Source organism: Tenrec ecaudatus, chromosome 15 (assembly GCF_050624435.1).
Source record: "Tenrec ecaudatus isolate mTenEca1 chromosome 15, mTenEca1.hap1, whole genome shotgun sequence".
Taxonomy (NCBI): Eukaryota; Metazoa; Chordata; class Mammalia; order Afrosoricida; family Tenrecidae; genus Tenrec; species Tenrec ecaudatus.
In genome coordinates this window covers 116053079-116066451 of record NC_134544.1, presented here as the reverse complement: position 1 = coordinate 116066451, position 13373 = coordinate 116053079, and the positions used below count along the sequence as shown (strand labels likewise).

The following is a 13373-nucleotide window of genomic DNA, read 5'->3' as shown; positions in this document are numbered from 1 at the left end:
ATGAGTCTTCCTCCATTTCTAAGGCCATGTACTTCTCACCTAGTCCAGTTTCACAGAGTATTTGCTCTTACTGCATACAGCCTGAAAAAGCACAGCGAAAGGATTCCCCGGACACAAACCTTTTCTGATTTTAAACGGATTATATGCCATATACCCTGGGGTTCCATGAGCATCATTAACTGCTCTGGAATTCCTATTCTTCACAACAGGAATTGTGAACTTACTTAGAGTATATTCTATGCCAAAGGTTGGCAAACTTTTGAGATGAAGAGTCAATCCTGCCCCTCACAATAATTAAAAATTATTCGAGTCATAAATATTTTAGAAATGAAATAACCATTAGCTGAATAATATCCTTTACAAATTTTATAAATAGAACTATGATAGGCTTATTTTTCATTTTCTATTTCACTTCAGAGCCATATGTATGCATCAATTATGGTTTGCAAGCCAGTTGCCGACCCTTGGTCTCTGCCACTGCACATAGACTAAAATCATAGGTAAATAAACATCTTCTGGTATCCTCTAAAGGAGCTCTGGTGGTGTAATGGTTATGCATTTGGCTGCTAATCACAATTACCAGAAAATCCAAGGGACAAAGATGGGATTTTCTACTCCCATAGAGAATTGCAGTTTTGGAAACCCACAGGGCCATTTCTGCACTGGCCTATAGGGTTGCTATGAATCAGCATGGACTCTCAATGGCACTGAGTTTTGTTTTCTGGTTGGTATCCTTTGCTTTCAGACAAGAACTGATATCAGTAATGATATCTATCTCTCAGTCCTCATGCCCTCTTTGGAATACAACTCAAAATTTCAGGCAGTTCCTTGTCAATGTATTGCTGTGCCCATTTTTAAATTATCCTCTGCAATTTTTTACTTTTGTGTAATATTAGTGATATTGTTTGATGAGTCACACATTGTTGGATAAGCTTTTTTTCCCTGAATGAGCAAAAATATGTATTTCTTCCTATCTGTTGGTCACGTTAGCTGTTGTCCAAATTTTGAATGAGGTGGAGTGTACTGTGGGGACCCAAAGACCATCTGTCGGTAATTGGACATTCCCTTACAAAAGGATCCCTTATAAGGACATTCCCTTACAAGTCAGTCAAGGTACAGTATAACACCAATGAAACATACAACTTTCCTCTAGTTCTTTAATGCTTCCTCCCACCCACTATCATGACCCCAATTCTACCTTACAAATCTGGCAAGACCAGAGTATGTACATAGGTACACATAAGACCTGGACACACAGGGAATCCAGGACAGATAAAACCCCTCAGGTCCAATAATGAGAGTAGTGATACCAGGAGGGAAGGGGAAGGTGGAGAAAGTGGAACCAATCACCATGATCTACATATAACCCCCTCCCAGGGGGATTGACAACAGAAAAGTGGGTGAAGGGAATCATCGGTCAGTTTAAGACATGAAAAAATAATAATTTAAAAATTATCAAGGGTTCATGAGGGAGGGAGTGTGGGGGAAGGAAGGAGAAAATAAGAAGCTGATACCAAGGGCTCAAGTAGAAAGAAAATGTTTTGAGAATGATGGTGGCAACAAATGTAGGAATGTGCTTGACACAATGTATAGATTGTGGTAAGAGTTGTATGAGCCCCCAATAAAAAGATTTTTAAAATAAATAACTTGTGTATATAAAATCCAGGATAGGTAAATCTAGAGCGATAGTGACTGAACTTGTAAGTTCATAGGAGAAAGGCAGGGAAGGCCTGGGAAGAAATAGGAAGCTAGCAATGAGTCTAAGAAAATGTGAAACTGATGGTGATGACGATTGCACAACTCTTCTTAATATGACTGAACACTTCAATTGTATAATGTGATGTAAATGGCAATAAAACTATTCTAAAAGGTGGAAAGGGGAAACCAATTACAAGGATCTACATGTGACCTCCTCCCTGGGGGGCGGACAACAGAAAAGTGGGTGAAGGGAAACGTTGGACAGTGCCAAATATGACAAAATAATAACTTATAAATTATCAAGGGTTCGTAAGGGAAGGGGGAGCGGGGAGGGAGGGGAAAAATGAGGAGCTGATGCCAAGGGCTTGGGTGGAGAGCAAATGTTTTGAGAATGAGGGCAAATGAATGTACAAATGTGCTTGACATAATTGATGTATGTATGGATTGTGATAAGAGTTGTATGAGCCCCTAATAAAATGACTATAGATAAATAGATAAATGAAGAGCAAAAAAACCCCAACTATTTAAAAAATAACAAAAGTTTTATTAACTGTTAGGCTGGGTTGTCTAGAGAAACAAATCCACTATTCTGTGTTAAGAAGTTTGTGTCAAGATGTAATTTAATATTAAGAAGCGCTCTAGCCCAGTCCCACTTAAGTCGATAGGTGCAGGGCTAGCCTTAGCCCTCTTCAGACCCACAAAGCTGCAAGCTGATGACAGGAAGAATGAAGAGGATTCAGAAAGGTCATAGGCCAGAGGGAACAGAGTTGAGTGAATGAATTCAAGGTCAGTGGATCCAGGGCACTGACAGGGCAGGACACTGACAGTTCTCCTGGACAGGAGGCCCTGGAGGCAGACAGAGTCCCAGGAAGAACAAGAGAAAGTGGTATGTGTGTGGGCTTGTAAAAGAGTTCCCATGTTTCTCTTATAAAAAGGCTACACCTCCCAGGAGGCATCATCTGGCTGTTGTCTGATTGACAGGTTGAGCCCCACCCCATCACAAGTGTAAATTAACAAAGTCTAACTACCATACTGGTCTTCCTTGTATGCAAATAGCCATCATCTTACCACTGACATGACTGTCCTCTGAGATTGATCTTGAGATGTCCTTTTCAACAGTGAATGCAACACTCATCCTCTTGAATCTTTCATAGGATTTTCTGATTCAAAATGGCCAATTGCCTAGAGTATCAATGTTTACTCATTTCACTTCATTTTTGCTTACTTCCAATTTTCCTAAAGTCATACTTCATGCATTCCATGTTCTGATTACTTATGGATATTTGCAGATGTTTCTTCTCAATTTGAATCATGTCATATCACATCAGCAAATGGAGGCTCCAAAGGTTTTTACTCCATTTACCTCTTTAAGGTTGTCTATTTTGAGAAGATAGTGCTTCCCTACTTATATTTTGAGTGCCTTCCAAATAAAGGAATTCAACCTCCGCCACTGTATCCGAGTTCTGCTGTTATTCGTTAATATTATCTGTGGTAAATTTTCAAAAGATAGTGCTAGCAAATACGCTGAGAGAGCTACTGCTAGAGAGAGAAATCAGTTTGGTAAAAAGTAGAGGAAAGATGGAAAGATAATGACATGAATTACGTAATAAAACTGCCCAAACACTAAACTTCTCTTTGGGTAACACACCCATGCAACCAAACCCCCATCTGATACTTCATTAACATCTAACAAACAAAAACATTAGATATGTTCAGGGCCTTTCAGGATATTCATATCTAACATACATACGAGGGGAGACCTCCCCAAAATGGGATTTTTTTTCAAGGCTATTTAAATTTTTTTTTACAAAACAACCTATCGCCTTCAAAGTACTGTATATATTTGAATATAAGCAAACCTGAGTATCACCCCAGGCACCCAATTTTAATACAAAAACTGCATTAAAAATGTGCTGAAAAATTTGTTTATACACGAGTATATACAGTACTCTCCAATACACTTAATACATTTGTCAAATCTGCTCTTCCATTCTTGGAAACATTTTTCAAACTCATCTGTTTGGAAGGCTGCCAGCACACCTCTTGTTTTTTTCTTCCAAGTCTTCAAATGGCTGTCTTTTCATGCCCCTCTACATTGTAGGAAACAAAAAGAGGTCCCACAGAGCGAAGTCAGGTGAGTAAGGTGCGTAGGCCAAGAGAGGCATACTGGGGTTTTTTGTTTGTTTTTTTGAGAAAAACTGGCATACTGAGATGGCTGCGTAAGCAGGTGCACTGTCCTGGTGGCAAAACCAGTCCCCTGTCTGCCACAAATCAGGCCTTTTGGTTGCACAGTTATGCTATCTTTTCAGAACCTCTAAACGGAAACTTTGATTAACAGTCTGATCTTGTGGGATGAACTCCAAATGCACTATTAGTGGGCAACCATTTGGCAAGTTGCCAGAGTTGAGGGATGTCCAGAATGAAGCTTGTTAACAATCGACATGTCACCATTTCTGAAACGAGAAAACCCACTCATACACAAGTTTTTCCCACAGCACTGTCCTTATAAGCTGTGTTCAATGTATTCAACATCACAACAGTTTCTGCGGCATTTTCCAAAGCAGGAAACAAAATTCCACAGCCTCAAGCTAATTCCTTAAATTGACCTTCACAAAAAATGAGGTTCCAGTGAAAATGCTTTTATGAAAAAAAATTCACTGTCACCAGAAACAACCTTCCCAAGCAACGCCACTGGGTGCACTAATTCAGAGCAAGCTGCTCAATGCTTACCTAACAAGAAAAATTTGTACTGTGAAAGCAAGCTTCGTTCAGTGGAGCTTTTTCAGCTTTGGGGGGAGGGGGGGTAGACAGGGGGATGGGGGTTACTCTCTTGTATGAGATCATGATCTTCCTCTTAGTCTGCTCCACCAAACTCACTGCCATCAAGTCAATTCTGACTCATAGTGATCCTATAGGACTAAGTAGAATTGTCCTTTTGGCTTTCAGAGACTTTTCCAGTCTTATAGGAGCAGGCAGCCTCATTGGTTCTCTATTGGGTCAATGGGTGGATTCAAACTGCTTTATTTGTGGTTAGGAGTTCAAGGCAGCCCACTATGCCACAAGGGCTCCTTGGCCAATTCCACCTCCCATACAAAGCACATTTAATCCAGTGTTTCCAAGCTCCCTAAATAGCACCACCATCCTTCAGTTAAGTCAGAAATCTAAGACACATCCACAACATTGCAAAAAAGTACCACGGATTTATTTTCCAATTTTTCTCTATCTCCAATACCATCACACCTCAGTCCATGTTGTCTGTCTTGCCTGAAGTACACCTGCCTAATTTTATCTCAATTCTTAACCAAAAGTACAGACTTGACCTATTAAACCAGTACCACACTCCTATTGGCTAGCTCTACTAACACCCAACGGCTTTTGGTCTTATATGTTTCATGTTCCCTCCTGTCACAGGATGTTTAGATATATTGTTCCTATTGTATTTTCCTTTCTTCTTCACAGAGATAATTCATCTTTGGAATCTTGGGAAAAATGTGAAAGCCTTCCCTGATCAGTCCCAGTTCCCTGTTCTGCATTCTTATAGCACCACCTACATTCATAGCTACATGATTATCTAAGTGTATTTCTCCAATTAGAACTGTCCAATTAAAACAAGGCTGTTTTGCTCACAATTGTAATTCCAGCACATATTTTTTAAATCCTTTAGAAATTAAGATGATTAGAGATACTTAACTGACTATCATCAAGTCAATTCCAACTCCTAACGACCCTACAGGACGGGAGTAGAACTTTGCTAGTGGGTTTCCAAGACTGTACAACTCTAAAGGAGTAAAATGCTTCCTCTTTCTCAAGGAATTAGATAGAAGAGTCAAGAAATATCCCTGGGAAGTAGAATTCTTGACTGTGCAGAATGTTTCTTGTATTAATAACAATGCCATTACAATTTTTAAAATTCAAGACAAATTTATGAATAGTCAAAAACCAACTGAGATGCTGAGTTTGAAATGCCTCAGGAATACCTAAATCTACATAGTAAGTTGTTGTGTTCTAGTGTCTGAAGTAAATATGGGTGTGTAACAATGTGCGCTGATAGGAAAAGGAGCTCTCAATGTAATGAGAATCAATAAATTCATGGAATAAGACAAAAATCAAATCAAATCAGGATCTCAGAAATACTCACATTTAAGAAAAATATGATAATAAAAGAAAAATAAAAGACAATAGTAAATAGTATCACAGAAATAAAGAGAATTGAATTGTGTTTTTATTTTTAACGAGTTGTCAATAATGTCAGGTACCAAAGAGGATCAAAGATGATATAAATTGGAAAAGTTCACTGCAATTGGCAATCAAGTAAGTTATCAGAAATTCTATCAAGGATAGTTTTGTTTTTAAATGAGTAGAGAGAACAAAAACAAAAGGGATGGAAAAGTGAGTAAGAAAGGAGGCACTAGAGTTAGAAGCCTGAACTCAAAGGAAGTGAAGGACAGAGCAGGGCATATTCTAGGCATATCAAGGAAGGACCCTTGGTAGCACCGTGAATTAGACGGGCTGCTAATCACAAAGTCAGCAGTCCAAACCATCAGAGAAAGATGAGGCTGTCTGCTCCCATAAAGATATAGTCTCAGAAGTCCCGTACACTGAGGGGTCACTGAGTTAGATGGTTTTGTTTTTTGTTAAGGGAAGAAGGAAGTAGTTTGCTTACTTGTTATTTGAACGAAAGACTTGGGTGTATTTATATGTTAAAAGGACTAAGTTGGTGGTTGAAGACATAAGATGAAAAATAACTGATGGAACATAGTTTTAAGCATGAGCCATGAGGTAGTTCACATTGACCAGCAAAAAGAAACAAAACAAAAAACGTTGGATATAAGAGTGTCTCGCTTATTACCTCCCTGATATGATCGCTGAAGAGAAATGGATGTATAAGCAAATGTTGCGAAGAAAGCTGATGGTGCCAGACTATCAAAAGAGATAGCGGCTGGGGTCTTAAAGGCTTGAAGGTAAACAAGCGGCCATCTAGCTCAGAAGCAACAAAGCCCACATGGAAGAAGCATACCAGCCTGTGCGACCATGAGGTGTTGAAGGGATCCGGTATCAGGGATCATCAGAACAAAAATTCTTAGCATAATGAATGAGGGGCAGGAATGTGGAGTGGAGACCCAAAGCCCATCTGTAGGCCATTGGACATCCCCTTACAGAAGGGTCTTGGAGAGGAGACAAGCCAAGTCAGGGTGCAATGTAGCAACGATGAAACATAAAATTTTCCTCTAGTTCCTAACTGGTTCCTTCTCTTCTACTACCATGATCCCAATTCTACCTTACAAATCTAGCTAGACCAGAGGATGTATGTATACTGGTACAGATAGGAACTGGAAAACACAGGGAATCCAGGACAGATGATCCCTTCAGGACCAGTGGTAAGAGTGGCGATACTGGGAGGGTGGAGGGAGTGTGGGGTGGAAAGGGGGAACTGATTAGAAGGATCTACATATAACCTCCTCCCTGGGGAATGAACAACAGAAAAGTGGGTGAAGGCAGTGGGTAAGATATGACAATAATTTATAAATTATCAAAAATTCATGAGGGAAAGGGCAGTGGAGAGGGAGGGGGAAAATGAGCTGACGCCAAGGGCTCAAGTAGAAAGCAAATGTTTTGAGAATGATGAGGGCAACAAATGTACAAATGTGCTTGATACAATGGATGGATGTATGGATTGTGGTAAGAGTTGTAAGAGCCCCCAATAAAATGATTTTTTAAAAAGAAATGAAAAACAAACAAACCATAAATCTCTTTTATCCTCATTTAGTTGCTTATGAGATGTGCTACTATTCAAATATGCTCTGGTTGACACTGATATCAAGTATTCAATCCCTAAGAGAGCTTACTTTTCTTAAGTAATTTGGTATTGTTATCAACTACCTTCAATTCAATGATTTTGGTCTATTTTCTGATCTCTAAGAGTCCTGGTGGTGTAGTGGATTACTCATTGGGCTGCTAACCAGAGGTCAGCAGTTCCAATCAACCAGCTGCTCTGCAGGAGATGAAGATTTCTGCTCACAGCAAGATTTAGAACCCCCCAAAACATAAGGAGGAGCTCGATACTGTCCTATAGTAGGGCAGGAGGAATTATATAGTCAGATTTATTTTAGCATTTCCTAAACTGCCTTCCTCAAAATTTTCTCCCAACCTACAAATAGGAAATATAAAATGTTGTATAACAAAAATAAACAAATTATAGAAAAGGAAAAAGTTAAGAACGACAAAAGATTCTCTTTCATATACAATATGAAATCGCAATCTGAATAGGTCAAATTATTGTCAGATTTTAACCAAATCTGAAAGTATCTTTTTTTACTTACTCAATGTTTACTTCAAGCTTTATTACATCATTACAAAAAGTTTTATACATTAACCAAATCAAACTCAAATCACTGCCTAAAAGAATAAAATAGCAATATTTTGTATAAAACATTGAGGGTCATACAAAAATGTATTGAACTGGTATTGGTTCTTCCAAAATTGTGCCAAGTGCTGATAATTCATACGAAGACAATTGAGTTAAGCCGAAAAAGTCACCACTGAATCTCAAATAGAAGCATCACTCCAAAAGAATTTTCTTCACTAAATAAAAATAATCCTATAAAAAATGACCCAAAAAAATTCAAAACTATCTTTTAGTAGATTTTCACTTAAGCTAAGAGTTACTGGTGATTTGGGATCAAGCAGATTAAGTGAATTTTTTATATCAAGCTAAGGAGTAAGTAAATTATTGATTTTGAACTAGTCCCGACTTGGTGTGAAACTGTGCATTTGAATAAAGAGGTTTCCATCAAAGCAAATTATTTCCTTTAAGATAAAACTAAGGATGAAGAAATCAAATAACTCAAATGTCATCTCCTAATTTCATTTACACTCCTACTACCCTCAATTTTAAACCAAAGCACACAATAACCTATAGGACATTAATCCCTTTGTTCTCCTTCAACTAAAAGCCAGACGATTCCTAGGGAAAAAACAAACTCACCGCCACTGAGTCCATTTATGACTCAGAGTGACCCCATGAGGACAGGGCAGAACTACCCCTGTGGCTTTCTAAGACCGTAACTCTTCGTACCCTAGAAAACACCCTGATACACCGAGCTCCATCCTCCCAGATGGGTCCCCAAGCTTCCCTTACTGGCCCTGGAAGCTCTTCGGGGCAAGATAAAACCCACACACTGTATCATTTGTTTGTATTACCTTGCTTACCACTGAATCTTCAGATATAAATTAATACCTGTTGAACAAATTTCTCATTATTTAATACCATTAATTAAATGCAGGTAGTCGCCCTCCCCCCAACTTCCAAGAGCCCAGTGTCTACCACTGTGTACTAAACCAGTTCTGACAAGGTTGAATACCTCATTCTTTTTGTTTTTATTATCATTCCCTTTTATTATCAGCGTCTTTATAAACTCAGTCTTTGGGGGTTAGAAATATTACACTTGAGAATGACAGCATTTAGCAAATTATGTGCTGCAACATTGTTTAGTATATATTACTAATAAGAAGTACAAAAGGGGTGGTAAGGAGATTGCAGTTAAGTACAGCCAACTTGAATTCTCAGCAAATCCCCTGTATAGGTGATGGCACAAAACATTCACTCTATGTTTGATAAGTAAGTGGCCTAGGTAAATGCATGCTCCTATATGCTTTTCAATAAATCACTTTTAAAGTCTGATAAGAGAGTTAGTCAGTGATGTCCCAACTTTAAAAAATTGTTTTGATAAGAAAAAAACTGTGCTTTTTAATCAAAATCCTTCAATATTCCAAAGAAGTGAAATATAAATTGCAGAAGGGTTTTGTGGTTTTTGTTTAACTTGTTTCTCCATTATTTTTAGTCTATTACTATGGCAACATCATAACTACTCCAAGGTTACAATCTTCCTACTCAGTTGACATTTCCTGACTTAATACTGGTTTATCTTCTAATTTCCCTATGACAATACACACATGGTTTTCCAACAGAGGAATTTCCCTCTGTAAACTCAAGCTTTCAAAAGGTAAAATCACAATACTAAACACTCTAGAATACTATATACTTATTAAAATAACTTCAACTTAAGATATGAAATTAGATTTCAAGATCCGCAAAGATTTTTCTCCTGTTATAATTATGTATAATCATTTAGAGTACACAAACTTGCCACACTAAAATGCACACACTGTACCTCAAAATATTTCAAGAGTTGCCGTAAAAAAAAATCTAGACGAAATAGTTGCTCACAAACTGCAACAGAGGATGTTTTTGTCATTTAGCAGTGGAATTGCTACCCATCTCAGAAAAATTATTCTCAATATAGTTACTGAAAATAGAAATGTGAGACTGGCTTCTAAAAGTATATGCATTAAAGATAGGTAAGAACCTGCCTTTTCAGATCTTCACAAACTTGAAGTACATTCCCCTAATGAAAATGTTCCATTCAACTCTCTTCCCCAACTCCCAAAATAAAACTCATTGCCATCGTGTCCATGCCGACCATAAAAACACTATAGGAATGGGTAAAAGTAAACCTGTAGGTTTTCGATACTGTAACTGAGTGGAAAGCCTCATCTTTCTACCGCGCAGCAGCTGGTGGTTTCAAACTGCTGACCTTGCTGTGTGGTTAGCAGTCCAATTCCTAACCACACCACCACCAAGACTTCCTTTCCCCAAACAAAGTACCCAACATATTGAAATCTAAAAGAACCAAACAGTATCGAGATTCCCCAAGAATCTAAAATTAGACTAGTAAATCTATCATAGGTAGTACTACAGATTAAATCATAAAAAGTCCCTAAGCTGGGTGACCCCTTTATCGATTGTACGGGGATGTTGGAAAATCGCCAACCTTAAGTCGAAAGTCACAAATACTGAAGATGCTGCAAAAGAGCAAAGCCAGAGGGGCAAATAAGAGCACATAAATAACAAGTTGCCCTCTCGGTGAATGGTAAGTAAACTGAATTGTTTACCAGAACTCTCCAAAGTGCAAGCTCATCTCCATCGAGTCCGACCCATGGTGAACCTAAACTACGGGGCGACGCAGAGCTGCCCTTGTATGTTTCCAGGACGCCAAAGCCTCGTCTTTCTCTCGAGCAGCGGCTTGGTGGTTTTGAACTGCTGACCTTGGGATCAGCAGCCCAACAAGTAACCACTACACCACCAGGGCTCCAGGCGGCCATCAAGCCAACTGCCAGACCTTTCCCCGACTTTAGACTATCAACTCTCAGGCTGACGCACAACTTTCCTCCCAGCACCCGCTCAGGCCCCACCTAATCCAGCCAGGTAAGCGAGCACTTCAGGGTGCAGTAGCTCCGGTGTTCAGCAAACGGAACAGCCAAGTTATGAACTCAATTAAAAAGATCTGACCCCACCCAGCTCCCCGCTAGGGCCGTGCGGGACGCTTCTCCCCCAGCAGAGATTCCAGGAGCCGCTGCACCACTCTCGCCTCCCACGATCCCTGACATTCGGAAGCAGGAGGCGATGCAGCATGCGCCACCCCGGGTATCCACTTTCAATCACAGCCGAGAGCGCCCGCTCTAAGGTCACCACCCAGCCCAACCTCAAAGCCAAAGTCAAAGCACCCCGTGAGACCAAGGGCTTGACCAGGGGAGCCCAGCCCTGCGAGGACGCCCAGGGACCCAACGTTCGGGAGCCGCTCCTGGGGCCCAAGATGGCGGCGGCAGCACCAGGTCCCGGCTCGGCCCTCCCCGGCCTCCGCTCCCTCCCGCCCGCCCGCGCGCGCACGGGGCGTGTGTGTGTGTGTGTGTGTGTGTGTGTGGGTCCAGCAGGAGGGAAGAGGAGGCCGGTGGGAGCGCCGAGAGGAAGAAGCCTGGAAATGTAAGTGCTTGGGGGAGGGTCAGGCCCGTCAACATTCCCTCAAGCACTCAACGCCCGACACCCGCGACCACCACCCAAAACACAAAACCCCGGCGCTCTCCACTAAGGGAGACAAGCCCTGCCGGCCCTCCCGAAGGTCGGTGGTGTCCTACCTTTGAATTTGAGGTCTGTGGGAGGGTCGAGGACCAGGATCTGCTCGTGCTTCGCCATGGCCCCGGAGGCGGACGCCATCGAGAGGAGGGCAGGACGGGGACGCGCCCGCGGCAGCGGTTTGCTGGTGGGGGCGGGGGACGACGGCGGACGACGGCGGGAGCCGAGATGCGGAGCAACTCGAAGGCTGCGCCAGGCTCACGGAGGGGAGCTCGCTTTCACCCTCTGGCTTGTCGCCCCGTGGCCCGGTGGGTCAGCAGCTCTGGATCTCACAACTGACTCAACCCCACACCCGCCGCCAGGGCCGCGCGCGCTGCGAGCCTCGGCGTCCACGTGACGCCACTGCGTGCCTCCGTGCGCGTCCCCGCGCGGGGTCCTACAGCCTTGCCGGCCGGGATTCCAGGCCCGGCGCGGCGAGATGCGAATGCGCCTGCGCGCTCCCAGCTTAGTCAGTTGCAAACGCAGCTGTCAAGGGAACCGAGTGTGGACTAGGGCGTGGCCCAGCCTCACGGGAAGGGCACCAGAAGGCGGGAGAGGACACTCCTTTGCGTGCTTAGTTCCGAATGTGAAACAAGAAAGCCTGATCTGAAAGAGGATCAACGTTTTCCAAGTGTTCCCACTTGGAGGTTGCCAATGTGAGAAAAAAGTTGTAGTCGTTAGACCCCCGTGAACTACAACTCCCAGCATGTCCCAGCCAATATGGAAGTCCAGGAAGGGGCTCGTGCTTTGCATCTCACGCGATGCATTCTGGGAACTGTAGTAGGGGCCGCTGGTGGCGGGAAGGAGATTGAAGTCTGAGACTCGGACACGCTTACAAAGAATGCCGAATTTATGCTGAAAAGGGAAAATAAAAATGGGAAATGACTCGAGGATCTCTGAGTAGTAAAATAAAAATATATACTCTTTAAAACAGACCAGGCTTTATCAGTAAGCGCTCTAAAAATACTCATCTATTGATAGGTACCACCTCTTCTGCTTACTAAATTATATCCAGTGATGCTAAATCAGATGAGAAAACACGCCTCTTTTAAGAACAAATGCATCGTTCAGAAACTCGAACAGGCTATTCTCCATCAACCTTGAAATAGAGGTAACATTTTACAATGTTGCATTCAGTTACTGTGGTTTTACTCTATAATTTTGATTAAGATACAAAGGTATTGGACAAAAAAATAATTTGACAAGATTAAGAAAAATTATTTTTAAGTTTAAAAATATGAAGTCATTGTTTCTTAACATATCCTCTATCAAATCTATGTACTTCTGGAGGTAGTGTTTCCATCTCTACCTCTTTGCACAAGAATTCTGCCCTCCAATTAAAAAAATTTTTTTATTCACTAACCAATATTTATTTAATTAAACAACCCATATACAGTTATCAAATAATAAAATAATCACCAGTAATTATTTTAATCAGCTGTACAATTTCATAAACCTTAAAATAAATCATTATATTATAATTATTTGGTATGTCTTTTTTGCTATTTTTAAAGGAAGATTTACTGCCATATTAATTCGCATATCATACAATTTAATAGTTTCAATCATATTAAGAAGAGTTGTACAGTCATCACCAGAATCAATAACAACATTTTTTTTCTTTCTCAAACTCTTGGTTACCTCACCATTTCCCCACCACCTTCTATCATGCTCCTAGATAACTATTAATCCAGTTACTGCCTGTATAGATTTACCTATCCTGGAT

General features: G+C 41.1%; 1 protein-coding gene across 2 annotated transcripts in view; it reads right to left on the bottom strand.

Moving 5' to 3' along the window:
• The window catches only part of VAPA (VAMP associated protein A), a 68867-nt gene extending 56878 nt beyond the window's left edge, over positions 1-11989 (bottom strand). The window contains exon 1 of one of the 2 annotated variants that reach the window (XM_075533158.1): positions 11671-11989. In XM_075533158.1, the coding sequence (XP_075389273.1) occupies positions 11671-11749 (79 nt within the window). In that variant the 5' untranslated portion in view covers positions 11750-11989. The remainder of the gene's footprint in view (positions 1-11670) is intronic. The other variant, XM_075533159.1, reaches the window with a different exon arrangement.
• Positions 11990-13373: the final 1384 nt, after the last annotated feature.